The sequence below is a fragment of the Urtica dioica genome, chromosome 1 (genome assembly GCF_054948205.1).
Source record: "Urtica dioica subsp. dioica isolate 48M chromosome 1, U.dioica_male_clone48M_v1_H2, whole genome shotgun sequence".
In the NCBI taxonomy this organism is placed as follows: Eukaryota; Viridiplantae; Streptophyta; class Magnoliopsida; order Rosales; family Urticaceae; genus Urtica; species Urtica dioica.
Genome location: NC_142756.1, coordinates 5,470,942 through 5,487,900, shown reverse-complemented (window position 1 = coordinate 5,487,900; position 16,959 = coordinate 5,470,942). Strand labels below are relative to the sequence as shown.

The following is a 16,959-nucleotide window of genomic DNA, read 5'->3' as shown; positions in this document are numbered from 1 at the left end:
CTTATTTAGTAATCATCATCTTATAGTGGGCAATATTCCTAACATAACCCGTTTAGGGAATTGAGTCTAGCGTACAGTATCTGGCCCGTGGTGCTAACTACGTACAACTTGCCGCCTTGGTTGTGCATGAAAAATGAGTACCTGATGCTAACGCTTCTGATACCTGATGAAGAAATGGATGAAGAAGATGAGACACGCCGTTTTTTAGGGAGACGATGTTGATGTTGATACTAACATTACATCGAGTGACGACGATGAATGACTAACATCATGTAATAACCACGGTCGAATATTAATTAAATAATAAATACTAATTACAATTCATTTTGCAGGATTTCGACTTCTTCAGGTCAGGACCCATCAGGATGAGATCGTGATCCCACGCAGATGCCGAGGAAGAAGCGGGGACCAACGAATGGCCTCGTTTCCGCGAGAGCTGGTGTTGGGACTCCTAGAGCGAAACCTGATCAAGAGTACTATTCCCGTCGATCAGACACAGCAGGCGTTCTACCAAGAAGTTAGGGAGCAAAACTCATTGATCGTAACGTTCCAAAATCGCATAGGAAACCTGATCAAGAGTACTATTCCCGTCGACCTCCCTGACTGGAATCACGTGATTGCTCAGAGTGTGGCGGCTCTTATGAGCTCGATTCATAACGAGTACCGCTTCGTGTACGCTCATCCTGACACTGGCGAGCTTGTGTCAGCAGATCCTATTCGCAACGAGATTGATATGGCTATCATTCGCGATGCGAAGAGGATGCGCCATGGCCAGAATTCAAGATTGTCGCAGCTCTTCTTCAAGACGTTTTGCGGGAGTAAGGATCTCGCTAGAAACGAAACTCCCGAAGGCTATAACCAGGAAGTCTGGTTGAAGGCAATAGAGACGTTCGACTCGCCGGAGCATAAGGTATGAGTTGAACTTCCGAGGGTTATTTGAATTTCTTAATATTGAATTTAATGAATTTATGTCTCGCAGGCGAAGTCTCTTCGCAACCGAAGAAGAAGAAGAAGAAGAAGAAGAAGAAGACGAAGGCGAGACAAGGATCGCTTAGTTTTTTTTGTCATCGCTTGAAGAACGTAAGTCGCTTAATATTAAGATGCAATATATATGTGATTCTTATTTTAATGTTAAAAAATTACAGCGAAATGAAGATAGGAGTATGGGCTCGGCTTTAGCAATATGGTCAGAAAAACACCATGACGCTAAGGGATCGTGGACGACGGACTTCGAGAAGTCGCAATTTGTAAGTTACTTGTTTTATTTACTATGTTTAATTACTTAAATTATTCTTATCTGATAAATTTTGGTGGTTTTTTGGTGAAGGATCAAGTCATCGCCATGACGATAGATATTTTGCAACAAGCGGAGGAGCAAAACACCGTGATCTCCCAGGAAGATTCAGATGAGTACGAGATGCACGAAGTTTTGGGGTGTTGTCAATGGTGCCCACAAGAGGAGTATTAGTGTCTATTTATGTACATTTGATGTAATATAGTCTTACGAAGACTCTTGCTTGTAATTGCTTATTTATTAATAAAAGTTGAAACGTTCATTCATTCTTCATTGTCTGTTTGAAGCTTTATGATAAAACCTTAGTCTTTAGTCCATAAACAAACTTAACAACTTACGAAGAGACAAATGTAGATTTGCATGAACAAACTCTTCGTAGTTTGCTTAAAACGATATATTCGCAATCTAAGGGTCAAATGACTATTGACCTCAGTACGATTGTTAGGAGAATCTATGATGTCTGGTTATGAGGCATTGAGAGTTGGAGACTCTATAGTTCTTCTAGGTATCTTCCGAAGGTACTGAATTAACCAGTGCACTTCTAGAGACAAGATAAGAACAAACCATTTAACCTCTTATGTCTTGAGGTCACTACGTATGAATTGCATCATGCTTACCTCAATCCTGAAATGAGACATGACATTTCATAGCTTACGTATTCTCATTTGAGAAAGTCAGAGTTCGGATTCACTATGTGATTCTTAACAGGACCTATTGGTGAAGTACTAAGTTATGAAGATGTCATGAGTAACTTTGTGAAGTTCTCATAGATATGGAATTCATGTACAAGATTGCTGAAATGCAATGTGTATCACTTCATGCTTTGTTCCTTGGAATGTGAATAAATGAAATGGCCAGTGTCCAAATTGAGTCTTGACTCTTTTGGATGAAACAATGTGACTTGTTAGCTCCTCGTCAATACATTGTTCCTAACTTATTCACAAGAGACAAAGGAGTTGAGGAAATAACAACTAGAAGGGTAAAATGGTAATTTTGTAAATCCCGACTAGCTGATGATATTCATGAATGGTAAACATAGATAATATTCAGTGGATCCACTCATCACAATTTAGTTGAATTCTTGAGTAGAAAATAAATTCATTTGAACCGAGAGATTCTCAGTGTCAACTCTTTAGTGGAGTAGTTAGCATTAAGCTAAACTTGGAAAAGGTTTGTGAACTTTTGAGTCCAAGTATTTTAGCTCAAGCTTTGTTCATTTGGATTCATGAGGTCACTGTCACAAATCATATCGAGTATGAATAGTTAAACTAGAAGCTAAGTCAAAACAAGAACGAGACAAGTTTTACGAAAATTGTCAAAATGGTATTTTTGTCCTTTTGGACATAGAATGAAATGAATGTCAATAAATTTTTTGACATGGTCATATGATGGCTTATAATTTTGTTAATTAATTTTTATTTACTTATAGATTAATTTTGATTTAATTTTCTAATATATAAATTTGTAATTTTTTTTAATTAAAATAACATATTCAGTGCGACATGTTGCACCGAATATAATGGCGGGAAGCTTATTCGGTGCGACATGTCGCACCCGATGCGAAATCACCCGTCAATTTCAAGAATTTTGGAAGCAAAATAGACGCGAAATTAGGTGCGACATAGATTAATTTTGATTTAATTTTCTAATATATAAATTTGTAATTTTTTTTAATTAAAATAACATATTCAGTTCGACATGTTGCACCGAATATAATGGCGGGAAGCTTATTCGGTGCGACATGTCGCACCCGATACGAAATCACCCGTCAATTTCAAGAATTTTGGAAGCAAAATAGACGCGAAATTAGGTGCGACATGTCGCACCTAATATGGACACTTTTAGGTGCGACATGTCGCACCTAATACTTTTATAGACGGATTTTTAGGTGCGACAAGTCGCACCAAATAAACTATTAGGTGCGATTTTTGGGACATTAGGTGCGACAATCGTCGCACCGGATGCCTCTATTTGTTCTACTGTACTACAGTGCCCTTATTTAACTTGCATCTTTTGTATCTAACTATTTTATTTTTTATACATATTATAAAAATTTAAATGATTACATGACTTTCCAATAAATAGAAAGTAATTTTTTTTTTATAAAATAAACATACATCACATATAACATTTAAATATTTGCAAGCAATTATAAAGTGAATGACATCATACTAATTAAAACTTAACATATAAAAAAGCATACTAGATAACAAAGATACAAAAACAATTTATTGTTTGCATTATCATAACAAACATAAACTCTACACTCCTAAATACTAGATATTGCTTATCTCTATCATATTGTTTGCACTTGACTTTGTAATAATGTATTATGTTTAGCCATTTATTTTATAGGCTTTTAATTTTTATACATGCCATGTAAGTTAATGACTTTTGATCAATGTTCATACCAAAGTAGATTAATAAAAATGATTTTGTGATAAATTATTATAATTACATATAAAATATAAAATGCAATAAATTTTGGGGTCGTTTTGCAATTAGTTAAATTATTTTAATATTATTAAAATCTCATCCAAAATGGAGTGGAATGAATAGTGAAACTACATATTTAGAGTTTCACTATTTACTCAGTCCATAATGGAGTGAAAAATAGAGTTGGATTGGAGCAAATCCAACTCCATTTTGTCACTTCTCACTCCATTATGCACGGGGTTGGAGATGGTCTAATTGCAACTGCCACGGTGCTTAGATGATCGTGAGAATCATATCTTGTTTGTCTGGTTATATTTTTTTATTGGGTACTCTAGTAGTAAAAAAATAATAATTATTTTCTTTTCATTGTTGTTGCATTTTTAATTAGGGTTAATACTTAATAACGACATAAATACTCAATATTACGTTTAATGAACATTCGTTAGCTAAAATTCAATTAACAAGGTTAGACGTGAAAAATATCACTTCATTGAATAAAAATAAATAAATTAAATGTTTATAAAAGTGAAGCTGTCAAAGGACGTAAAAAGAGATGTGGGAGAGGTTAACAGGACAACGGGTGAAGCCGAGCCACGTGAGCTACAACACTTTGATGAAGGGCTTCTGCAAGGAAGGGAATTTAGGGGCGAGATGATACTGTGGTTTCGTCCTCATATCGATGGCCATTTTCGCAATGTCTACGATTTGGGAAGGTGTGACTTGTGTATTGAACTCGTTTACAATCATCGAAGCAGCCATTAATGAAGCTTGGTTGTGGAGGCTATTTGGAGCTAGGTGGCATGGTGAATCTCATCTCCATGTACATTAGTTTCTGCGAGTTGTAACTTGACTTTGTCAATGAATGTTTTTTTTTACCACGTAGACTAGCTCGTGGGTTGTTATTTTTTATTAAAACGTGTAGAAATGGTGTTGGAATTAAGTAAATAAATAGGTTTATTTGTTTATATGTGTATGGCTGATTTGTGGCAACAATTTGAGTGGGTTCCACTAATCGGATTTGAATAATTCCAAGTGATACTGATTCCTCGTAACGAGGGGTATAAAATTGAATATTGGTTTGCCAAAATCGGACCTAGGATGAATGAGAAATTGATGCTCAAAGTAGGCTAAAGAAACACATTAATGTTGTGTTGTGGAAGTGGAATACCAAGAGTCCCACATTGCATGGGGATGTGTGTTGTAGTAGTGTTTAAATACTATCCTCTTTAATTAGTGGATATCCAAGTGCAAGAGAGGAGAGTGTGTGTGGGTTAACCCTTAACCCCTCATGCGCCGCCGGGCCGGGCCGGGCTCGGGCCTCGGGCCTCGGGCCTTGGGCTTCGGGCTTCGGGAATTGTCTCAGTCTCGGGCTTTCTTTTTACTACAAATTTCACTTCTGAAAGTTTTAATTCCACAAATAACTTATTGCATTATGTTGGGAATTAAACATGGAACCGTTGGTTTGAATCTATGCATTTATGGCTGTGCATTATGGAACGGTTTCTCTCCTTGATCACGAGTTATGGAGTGCATTATGGCTTACGGTTTGTAACCTCTCCATTACCATGAGTTATGGAGCTTTATTGAGCTTAATGGTGGCCGTTTAGAGCTGTTGCTTAGGGTATAGCATATGCCTATAAAAGGCTGAGCTTCCTCTCATTTCGAAAACACACACATAATCTAATACTCCCACTGTTCCCGAGCTTCCCTCTTCCCAGAAATTCTTTTCTTTTGTTTTGTCGTGGTGATAGTTTCGCACAGGTCCTAGTTCGCCGAGAGTCAAGCCTATTGGTGCTAAGCTTACCTCTGTAGTCGTTGTATCCTGGGAGGTTTTCGCTCACGTGTTCCAGCATCCGTGGGAGGGCGATAAAAAGCTTCAAGGAAACCGTCCAACGGGCCTCGACTGTTTCCTTCCGTCTTCTCCGAATTTGGTTTTCTGGGTCTAAGGTTGAACCGGGTTTTTATATGTATTTTGTTAATTTCATGTAATTTCCTTCCATGCAAATTGTCGTATATTTCCGTCAATATTAATATAATTTTGCTAACAAATGGTCTGCGAGATGTGTGGATTAGTGGTTATTTTAAGTATAGATGTTATTTTCCTATATATTTGTAAAGCATTCTCTTTGTTTATAAAATAGTCCATTACCAAGAAAATTGCTTCAGATTACATTGTTTCATTCTCGACTTTTATAATTTTTTTCTTAGTCCAAACACTATGAGTGTTGGTCTCTGTTCCCGTTTGTGTTAGTGCAGGGATGTATCCAACGTTTGGTATCAGAGCTCTGGGGATATGCATAAGTAGATGTCGTCGCTGAGCCGGATCATCACAGAAGATGTAGCGATGCAGAAAGGCAGAAGAGACTGCGTCATGTCGCTTCAATACCCGTTTGCTCACACGGAGCAACTAAGTCGCATGGACAATCAAGATGCAGTCAACTTGCAGGCTCAATGTGTGTGAGCTGTTATTGAGCACATCGACGTTGACGATCACACAGATAGGTTGGATTTTGCCGCCATCTATCAAGAAGTCCTAAAAAGATTTGCTCCTAATGTTGCCGGAGAAGAACTCAGCTAAGGAAGCATGAAAGATGCTCAAGACGATGCACAAGGGCGCGGAGCGCATCAAGGAGGCGAATGTGCAAACTTTGAAAAGTGAATTAGAGCTGCTTTGCATGATAAACAGTGATTGTCAACGGTATCCGAGCATTGGACGACAAAGTAGAAGAGTTATACATCGTCAAGAAACTTCTCTGGGTCATCCTGCCAAGATTTTTGCAGATTGTAACGTCGATCGAGCAATTTGGCAATTTTAAGACGATGACCATGAAAGAGATGATATGTCTTCTCAATGGCCACGAAGAGAGACTCCGTGGCTACAACGAGAAGGAAGAATGAAATTTGCTTCTCACAAACTCGGAGTGGGTGTCACAGATGAAAATGAGTGACGAAAATGGCATTGATAGCCATGGCCAAGGTCGTGATAAAAGTAAGATCAAGTGCTTTAATTGCGATGTGTACGGTCACTATGCGTCGGAGTTCCAAAAATCCCGTCGTGATCAAGAGGAAGAGGCCAACCTCAGTTGGGATGCTGACGAGAAAACAAAGAGTTAACTCTTGCGCCTTCGTCTTCACGAGATTACTCCTCGCCCGACAAGTTGCGTTGAACACCAAAATCAGAAACACCCCAGTTTAGGAAAACCCTCATTTTTTAGAATCCATGGGTTTCTCTTCCTTGGAATTTCGAAGAAAGAAAAAAGGAATAAGAGAAATCTCACCTTGAAAACCAAAAATCGGATGAGGAACTTGCTTTTCGGTGAGTTTATCTCACAAAACTTCGTCTCTCTCTCTCTCTCTGCCTTTCTCTTGGCTGATTTTTTTTTCTCTTTATTTTGCTTCTGTTGCTAGTGAAAAATGAGCGGAAAAAGACAAATTCGTGGCTCTTAATGCCCATAGAAGAAAGTTCTCAAAATTTGCTTCTAAGTCCCCCCCTTATTTGCTCATTTAAGTCCATCTATTTATTGTCTTTTCTGTTTTCCTCCACAACAGTTTCATTTATTGAAAATAAGTCTTTTGTGGTCATTACAACAAATTACATAACTAGCCTCAAACGTGGTCACTTTTCATATCTCACTCATGTTTTCAAAACACTTTGACAGTAACCATTTCCCTTTTCTCCAGGAAAAAATATCCTTGCACTCCAAATTTGGTCAACAGTCATTGAAATTTGGTCAACAAATATTGAAATATGGTCAACGGCTATTAAAATATGGTTATTAGTTTTTGAAATCTCGTTAATAGTTATTGAAATCTGATTAATAGTTATTGAAATCTGGTTCAAAATATTGGTATATTGATATCTGGTTACCAATTATTGAAATCTGGTAATAGCTATTGAAATCTGGTTAACAATTATTGAAATCTGGTCAACAATTACTAAGGGCAAAATAGACACTACAGAAATTAAAACGGTTCTTTATGAAAATTAAAAAATTTAGCGACTAATATAGAAAAAATTACGAAAAAAGGCTACTGCAAGCTATTTATACCAAGGATCGAAATACCGTTACCGTTACCGTTCCGAGCCTTCGAATTTACTGGTAACCGCCCGTACCGTAAAGGAATACCGGGGGAAGCGAGAAAAAAAAAGGAAACCGGTACCGTTGAACTTACCGTTACCGTAGAGGAATACCGTCAAATACCGGTATTTACCGAGGGGAATTCAGAAAAGAAATATACAAAAAAAACATACAAAGTACGTAGGATAAAACAAGTCACAAAATTTCTTCATAAATCAATAAACAAGTTCATCATAACCTTAATCATCACTAACTAATCACAAAATTATCAAATAATTCGGATTAAATCCAAAAAAATTACAAACATCAACACAAAATTTCTAAAATTAAAAACAAGTCACAAATTTATTCATAAATCAATAAACAAGTTCATCATAACCTTAATCATCACTAACTAATCACAAAATTATCAAATAATTCGGATTAATCCAAAAAAATTACAAACATCAACACAAAATTTCTAAAATTAAAAACAAGTCACAAAATATCTTCATAAATCAATAAACCACTTCATCATAACCTTAATCATCACTAAATAATCAAAAAATTACCAAATAATTCGGATTAATTACAAAAAATTAGAATCATGAACACAAACCTTAAATCAACACTACATTTAAGTTCACAACTATCAATTTATACTTAATCTTCAAAAATTATCAAGAAATTTCAAGTTTTAAACTCAAAATCATCAAAAAATAAAATTTGGCCGGGAAGTGGACCGGGAAACGGGTTACCGGCGGGATCTGGGAAGATTTGGCCTTCGTCGCGTCGGGAAATGGGCGGGACGGCGGGATCCGGTCGGAAAGCTGGCAAAAATGGTCTGGGTCGCGACGGTTTTCCCGGAACCACCGGAAAGTTCCGGTTTTGGTGGTTCCGGTGCCGGGGAGCTCCAAAAAGGGGGAACCGGACCGGTTCCCGTCCGGTTCCCCCGGTTTTTAAATCCTTGATTTATACTAATCCATATAAGACTCACCGGGCCTAAAGAGTAGGAAAGGACCGGCCAACACATGAGTGAGTTCGGATTGGAGAAAAAGTTAGAGTGGACATGGTGCAAGCAAATTAAATAATAGCACTTGAGGTTAAATTAGTAATTCAATGTAAATGGATAAATTTCCGTTTGAATACTTGGTAAATAGATGTAAATCCAGAGAATAAATGATCATATATATTTAGTTGATACACTTACATTTGGATTTGTATTAGTGATAATTCTAAATCTATGACCATTTAGAAACTTTTAAACCAAAATTTATTATTTTACTTTTATTCCAAAATTATGAATATGACATAGTAAAGAAAAAAAATTAGGTAAGTCAATAAATCTTTAAAGAATTTGAGAGTTTTCTTTCAAGATTTATTGATATATTTGTTGACAAATTTGATAGTTTTGATGATTTTATTTTATGATTTAAAATTAGGAAAAAATAATTTAAAATGTGAAATTTAGCTAAAAAAATATTCCGAGTCGTTTGTTTTATTTTTAAATGATAGGTAATTAAAATGAGAAAATAGAGCGAAAAAAGGTTAAAAACGTAATCCTACAATATGAGTAATCATTATTTAAAAAAAAATATAATTAATAGATTTTGACCAAAATTTTTTGAGTGGTCAGGAGTTTTGATATTATTCCTTTCTATTAGCGATTTCTGTTTAAAAATCCGGTCCAATAATTGAGAAATATAATAATACAATAAAATTATCTACACTCAACTTCGTGATTATCCATATACAAATTGCTAAACACAAAGTAGCACAAAAGTTGACGACACGTGGTTTTATTTGAAGGAAGAAAAAAAAAACGTTTTTTTTATTTAGCAAAAAAGAAAAGTATATAAGACTTGAGATAGTACCATTCAAGAAATTGCATGCAAATCGTGTTTTCTCTTTTATTCGTTTTTTTTATTTAGCAAAAGAGAAAAGTAGATAAGACTTGAGATAGTACCATCAAGAAATTGCATGCAAATCGTGTTTTCTCTTTTATTCGTTAGGTATTTGAAATTGTTGATATTAATCATGAAAACAGTTTGTTATTCTTGGATCTACACCCTGCATTACTGTCTATAAATAGGGACGGTGGGCATCACTGCATGTAGAGAGCAAAACATCGAGTTAATTTGTTTGCATAGTCAGAGTGTGAGAGATAATAATAATAATAAAAAAAAAATGGCTGCTTCTGCAGTGAACTTTATGTTGGCTAAGGCGGGAGAAGGGTCAGACGAGGAGAACAAGAAGTTTATTCTGAGGTGCGGAAACTTTGCCCAAGCGACGTACGACGCCTTTGACGGCACCAACGGTTCCCCGACCGTCGGGCAAAGCCTCTTCACCAAGGACGAACTGTTCTCAAAAGTGCGGCTCGTTGATGGCTCCAAATATCGGATTCACTCCTTTCTCTACGCCAACACCGGCGTGATCGCCCTGCTGGACAACTACCTGAAGCGCCAAGCACGGGGCTTGAACCCCGTTACCCACACGACCGGCCTATCCGACTGGGTCGGCTTCGTGGCCTATCCCACCGAGTCCGAGCTCCGAGCAAAGAAGGAACTGGAGATCTATGTTGTCCTGCGCGGGACGCAGACCTCTCAAGTAAGGACGAAGCTCCTTTATTAGCCTTCCCTGAACCTTTATTATATATATATATATATATACATACTAGCCCTTTTAATCTAAATTTTTAAACTTCATCATTGCTCTCAGGAATGGGCGACCAACCTAAAAGTATCCATGTCCTCGGCGAAAGAACTTGGGACATGGATAAATTTTTACATTTTTTACACAAAAAATTTATAAATTAACCTTGCCTGAACTTCTTTTTACATCTAAATTTATGACTTCATCCTTGCTCTCACGAGTGGGCGACCAACTTAAAAATATCTATGTCCCCAACGAAAGAACTAGGGACATGGATAAATTTTATATTTTTTTACACTAAAAATTTATAAATTAGCCTTGCCTGAACTTCTTTTTGCATTTAAATTTATGGCTTCGTCTCTGCTCTCAGGAGCGGACGACCAACCTAAAAGTATCCATATCCCCAGCGAAAGAACTGGGGACATGGATAAATTTATACATTTTCTTACACTAAAAATTTATAAATTAGACCTTCAATGATTCTTGACTTCGTCCCTGCTCTCTCAGGAGTGGTTGAGCAACCTAGAAACATCCATGTCCCCAGCGAAAGAGCTGCTCGTGCAGGCTAGGACCCGCGGCGTTGTCCCAGACTCGTTCTTCTCCGACAGCGCCGCGGTGCACAACGGGTGGCTCTCCCTCTACACCTCTGTCACCGTGTACCATGGAAGCCTGAGGCAACAGATCCACGACAGCGTCACCAACATCGTCAACCATCACACCAACCTGGACCGGCCCATCGTGTACGTCACCGGCCACAGCCTCGGCGGGGCCCTCGCGACGATTTCTGCCTACGATCTCGCTGTCAACAAAATCTGGGGAGATAGGGTCCACGTCGGCTGCGTTGCCTTCAGCGCTCCGGCCTCTGGCAATGCAGCCTTCAAGAAGCAAGTGGACGAGGTCAAGAACCTCGGAACGCTGCACATCTACGAAGACAAAGACCTCGTGCCTCAGGCTCTGCAAGTTAAAGGCTACGTCATGGTGCACAAATTCGCGGTGAGCCTCAACATTCAAAAGTCGCCGTACATCAAGAAGTATTTTCCTCTCTACTCGCACAACTTGGAGATTCTCTTGCACCTCGTCGCCGCGTACAATTTCAATGACAAGTCCTACAACTTCGCTGTGCCTCGATCCCCGGTTTTGATCAACAAGAGCTCGGATGCATACGACAGAGCTCCCGCAAATTGGTGGAATGACAAGAACAAAAAAGGGCTGGTTTTCGACACCGTCGCTCAAGTGTGGAGACTTCCTTAATAGCTACTTCAAAAGCTATCCACCTCCACTACCTTGCCTTGCAATTTGATAAGACTATGGAATAAGTGAGGCTAGTCGTTGTTTTGAATGTGTTATGGTTATGTTCATGAGGGGTTGATTGATAAGGGTATTACTACTCCGCTCACCCCTTATTTATAGTCTGTTAAGTGTGTGTATGTTCGTGTCTGTTAAGTGTGTGGATGTTCGTGAGGGGTTAATTGATAAGAGTACTACTACTACTCCAGTCACTCCTTATGATCTTTGTTTCAAATTTGAATAAAAATGCTTTTAAAATTATTCTGAATTATGTTCTAAAGATAGCATGGGTTTACCTGTGACAATGATCGCCCCAAGTTATATATCTTGAAATAAAGCACTCACTTAAGTATCATGAGTTTCATATTAAAACTAATTGGCAATAAGAGAATAACACATGATCTTTATTATAAGGAGTACAAAAGATATATCTTCAGTCAATGTGGGATATCCTAACACCCCCGCATGCCTAAGATAGACATTTAGAGCGTAAATTTTTTGGGAATGAATATCCATGAGTGGGCTCGTCAATGTCGTGACTTTCGCAAGTTTTTGGATTTTCGGTTTCTCGTTGGAAGTCCATGCTGCAAATTTGTATCATACGTAATTGAATGAAAAACAAGTAAGAATTGCAAATTCATTTTTTGTTATGGTTTTGCATTAAATAAACTGATCGTTGCTTAAAAAAAACAATTTTAGATTTTAGATTTTCCTGATTTTAGATAGCGATTAATTTAAAAAAACTACTGATGAATTAATATATTAAACGCTGGTTATTATGGTGTTGAGATAAGAGCATCTCCCTCACTACATAGTGGAGTGATATGTGACAAAATGGAGTTGGATTCACTCAAATCCAACTCCATTACTCACTCTATTATGGTGTTAATAATGAATAGTGAAACTCCAAATATGAAGTTTCACTATTCTCACTTTATTTTGAAGTGAGATTTTAATAATATAAATTAATTTATCTAATTACAAATCAACCGCAATACTTATTATATTTATATATTTTATATATAATTGTATTAATATTTATCACAAAATTGCATATGAAATCAATTTATTTTATATATTCTAATTTATATGATAATTAATTTTAATATGTGATAGAGGATAATCACACTTAATAATATATCAATTTTAATTGCAAACAAACTAGAAAATAAATAAAATGACATGTATGTTAACATTATTGCTAAGGGTGAAATCGGTTCGTTCGGTTCGGTTTTGGACCAATTTGAAAACCGAAACCGAATTTTCGGTTTTGAAAATTTTGGACCGATGACCGAACCGAATTGGTCCAAAACCGAAAATCGGTTAACCGAAAATTCGGTTAACCAGTTTTGTAAAACCGATAACTGATTTTATAACCGTTTTAAAACTGGTTAACCATTTCTGAAACCGGTTAACCGAAAAAATCGGTTAACTGATTTCAAAATTGGATGACCAAATTTAAAGATCTTACAATTATCCAAATCGGTTATCCGGTTAAAATCGGTTAACCGGTTAAAATCGGTTATCCGGTTTTAAAACTGGTTATCCGGTTTCAAAACTGGATAAAAAAAATTGGTTAAATAACCGATAACCGAATTTTTAGATATTCAAAACCGATAACCGAACCGGTTCTTAAATTCGGTTTCGGTTAACCGAACCGAATTTTCGGTTTGATGACGTGGCACCGAATTTCGGTTCCGGATCGGTTCGGTTATTGTTTAGCCCTTTTCTGTTGTTATTAGCCTTAGTTCACTGTCGTTTGGTACTGTAAAACGACAGCTCTTTTCTTTTTTTAGTTTGTTATCTGAACGACACTGTTTATTGCAGTATATATCATTTTTTGTATTTTCATTTTCAATCAATGAGAAGTATTGTTCAGAAAATCCCCAAATCTTCTCTTTCTCTCGATTCCTCTGTTTTCTCTCGACGAAGATCAGTCGTGAAAGTATGCGAAGATGTCTCTTCACCATCTAATTCTTCCCCAATCACTTCCTCGGTCTCTAATTTCTCTCCGACTCCATGGAAACCCAAGACCGAAATCCAACTTCATTCTTCGCCTCCGTTGCTCTGCGGTGGACCCAAGCAGCGACCCAAACACGAAGGTGCTGAGAACGTGTAAGACCTGCAAAACCCAGTTCGACTCTTCTCAAAATCACCCTCGCGCTTGTCGCTTCCACACTGCTCATTTCGGGGGTACAACTCGTCCACTTCTATTTTACCCCCAAATCATGTTTGTAACAAACGCACGTTAGGTTTTCGCTTTATTCCGCTCTGTGTCTGTGGTTGATTCACAGCTTAGTCTCAAAGATATTCACTTTGCTGACAATACTGGTATGATATGTATGCCTTCAATGCTGGCATTTTTACAGTAATATTCGTGGCAATTCAAAGTTGCAACCTTTCAGAATATTCTCGCTCAGCTGAGCTAGAACGAGACTGATATGACTACTCTGAGTTTCCCTTTATCTCTTGGCAAGTTTGTTTTTTGTGCTTGATTCCTTGGGACTGAAGCAAAACTCTGTGTGTGTGTGTTTAGGAGAAACAATGAGAAAGTTCGAGAGTTGTGTATAGCGGTGGAACGATGGACACTCCGAATGGTGGTCGGGTTCTACAGTATTGGCATTGCTGCGGATTCGAAGATCCCTTTGACCCCGGTTGCACCGCTTCTCCTCACTCCTCCTATGATGACTGACTCGCCACTCATCGATTCCCCAAAAGTAAATATTTTCTTCGCCTAAACATGATAAGTCATTCTTTACCATGCCTTTGGAGATATATATATATATATATTGTTTACATTGTATAGACATGCCCTTGTTCCTGTCATGTTTAACCCAAATTCTAAGGAGGCTTTTTGTGTATGGTTTTTCATTTCGGCCTGACTTCTACCACTTCGGTAATTATATAGATTTATGGGTCTCGTTTCCGAGATATGATTCTAAGATATAGAATAGTGCCATTTTTGGTACATGGTGAGTTTTAATTGGGGCTGAAATTTTGTCCTGGATGATTCTTTCAATCGTGTTAACTAGGGTAATGATTTATTTTAGATCGATTGAGGTGATGGATTTTTTGAAGTGAATACTATTAAATCGAGTATGTGGATGTTGGGGCTTGGTGGTTTTTTTTTTTTTTTTTTCAAAGCCAACAGCGAAGGTTTTATTAAACTTCCAGGAATTCCTGGTGAAGCCATATTACAACGAGCAAGAAGGTCATACCTAGCTAAACAATGAGCCACTCTGTTACAGCTATAAGGAATGTCATGATAAAAATCATTCCTAGATCAGTGAAATAATGCTTCCTCTGTATTTGTCAGAGTTAGCCTCTCTAAACTCAATATAATCCTGCTTCTCCGACCCGTGACAACCCGTTCCAATTGTTCCAAATATGCCACATTAAGGTAATAAAGAATTCAATCTCACATACCTTGTAATTGTTGATAAGGTAGGAGTAATATCCAAGAGAATTATTTTCTCCACTTGCAGTGCCATTTGGTTTCTCGACTGTGGCTCAGTAGTTTGAGGGTTTTTTTTTTTCTTTCTACATTTTACCTTATAATATTGCCTCTTCTGGCAATAGAAAAAGAACAGAAAGATACTATTATTTCGGGAAAAAAAATGTATAGCAGGTCTTGTGGTGAGAGCGATACTTACGACGTTCGCAGTTTGATTCTTTCTGGACGCAACGGTTGAAACTATTAGAGTAGTCTCATGGTCGATAATGTGAGTCTCGTGGATTTAATGTGAGTTTCACTCGGAAAAATGATCAACTCAGCTTTGAGTAACACATAGTTCTCAAACTATGGTAAACTTTTTTTTTATCATCTAAATCATGAATTTAGGTCAATAACTATGTTATTAGGTGAAAGTTATTTATTTATTTATTTATTTTTCTAAACCATGTTATTCGGTGAAAGTTGTTTGCCAACGCTTTGATGTCAATTTTTGGATTCTCCAAAAGTTTTCAATCCTTCAATGTTTGGAGCTCGCCTGAGTACATTAGCCGAAATATAATATGGGCCATTAATTCCGTGGTTAAAGCAATATATGACAAGCAAAATATGAAGAAACAAAATAGAATAAATGAAGATCTGTCAAGTAACATAGAAATAGAGGAGTTTCCTTTGAATTTTCACAATGCAAAAGCATCCCGGGACGCGCCTTCATATATTATCACAAAATGAAATTGTACAACAAAGATAACCAGTTAGGATTTCTTTTATCTTTTTTATTATTTATTTTGTCATCGAGAAATTCCATTAATACATTAAAAAGCTACAAATGAGCCCAAATAAAAAAAGAAATTAGAATTTTACAAAACACTTAACAACTCTAACCTATTAGACGAGCCGAATATGAGGTCACTAAAGAATCTTGGAGGCCTAATTGGAAGACTTAACCTATTCATCTACCTACATAATTAAGAATGACACCATGAATAATATATCCCAAGCCAGCAACCAAAACATTATATATATATATATATATATATATATATATATATATATATTTGAAAATGAGCCGCCTAAAACCTCTACGCCCCCCTAAGGTGCGACGTAGAGGAAAGCGCACCCGTTACCTCGAATAAACTCAAAGACCCGGAGGTCAAAAGACGATTCCGAACAGGGGTCGGAATCTCCCTGAAACTACAAAAGCCCGAAACGTGATCTTTAGCTGCCCATTTACATAAAACATGGACGACGACATTCACCTTCCTAGAAACCCAACCAAAAGGAATAAACTAAAAAAAAAAAAAACTGCTTGATCTCGAATAGCTTCAAAAATCGGGAGACTTCTCCACTCCGGGCACTCCCTCCCGTCCCTTAAAATGAACATGATGCCTTGGTTATCTCCCTCAATCACCACTCTTTTGATACCCCTGAATTTGGCCAACAACACCGCCTGCAAAACGCCGATCAACTCAGCCTCCGTCACCGAGCCCGCCGAGACCGGACTCCTGCAACACCAAAGGCACGTCCCTGCTGAATCTCTGGCCACTACTCCGACTGCGGCACCGGCCGGAGAGAACGCCGCGTCCGTATTGATCTTCACTACCCCTGCATCAGGTGGCCTCCATGCTCACCCCATGTTGCCGCTGCGCCTTCACTCCTGCGGCTTTGGACTTCACTGCTGCTCTGCTCGGCGCTGTTGTCACGCTCCGCAATACCGGCAAGAATTGCCGCAACAGCCTGGTGAAGATCAGGAGGCACAGCCGAGAACAGCGTCGCGTTCC

At 37.7% G+C, this 16,959-nt stretch overlaps 1 protein-coding gene across 1 annotated transcript; it reads left to right on the top strand.

Moving 5' to 3' along the window:
* The first annotated feature begins 9,975 nt into the window (after positions 1–9,975).
* LOC149406707 (phospholipase A1-IIdelta-like) lies at positions 9,976–11,691 on the top strand. The gene is made up of 2 exons (XM_089617495.1): positions 9,976–10,395; positions 10,948–11,691. Exons 1-2 carry the CDS (start codon positions 9,976–9,978, stop codon positions 11,689–11,691), a joined length of 1,164 nt encoding a protein of 387 aa, XP_089473621.1.
* The last annotated feature ends 5,268 nt before the right edge of the window (positions 11,692–16,959 follow it).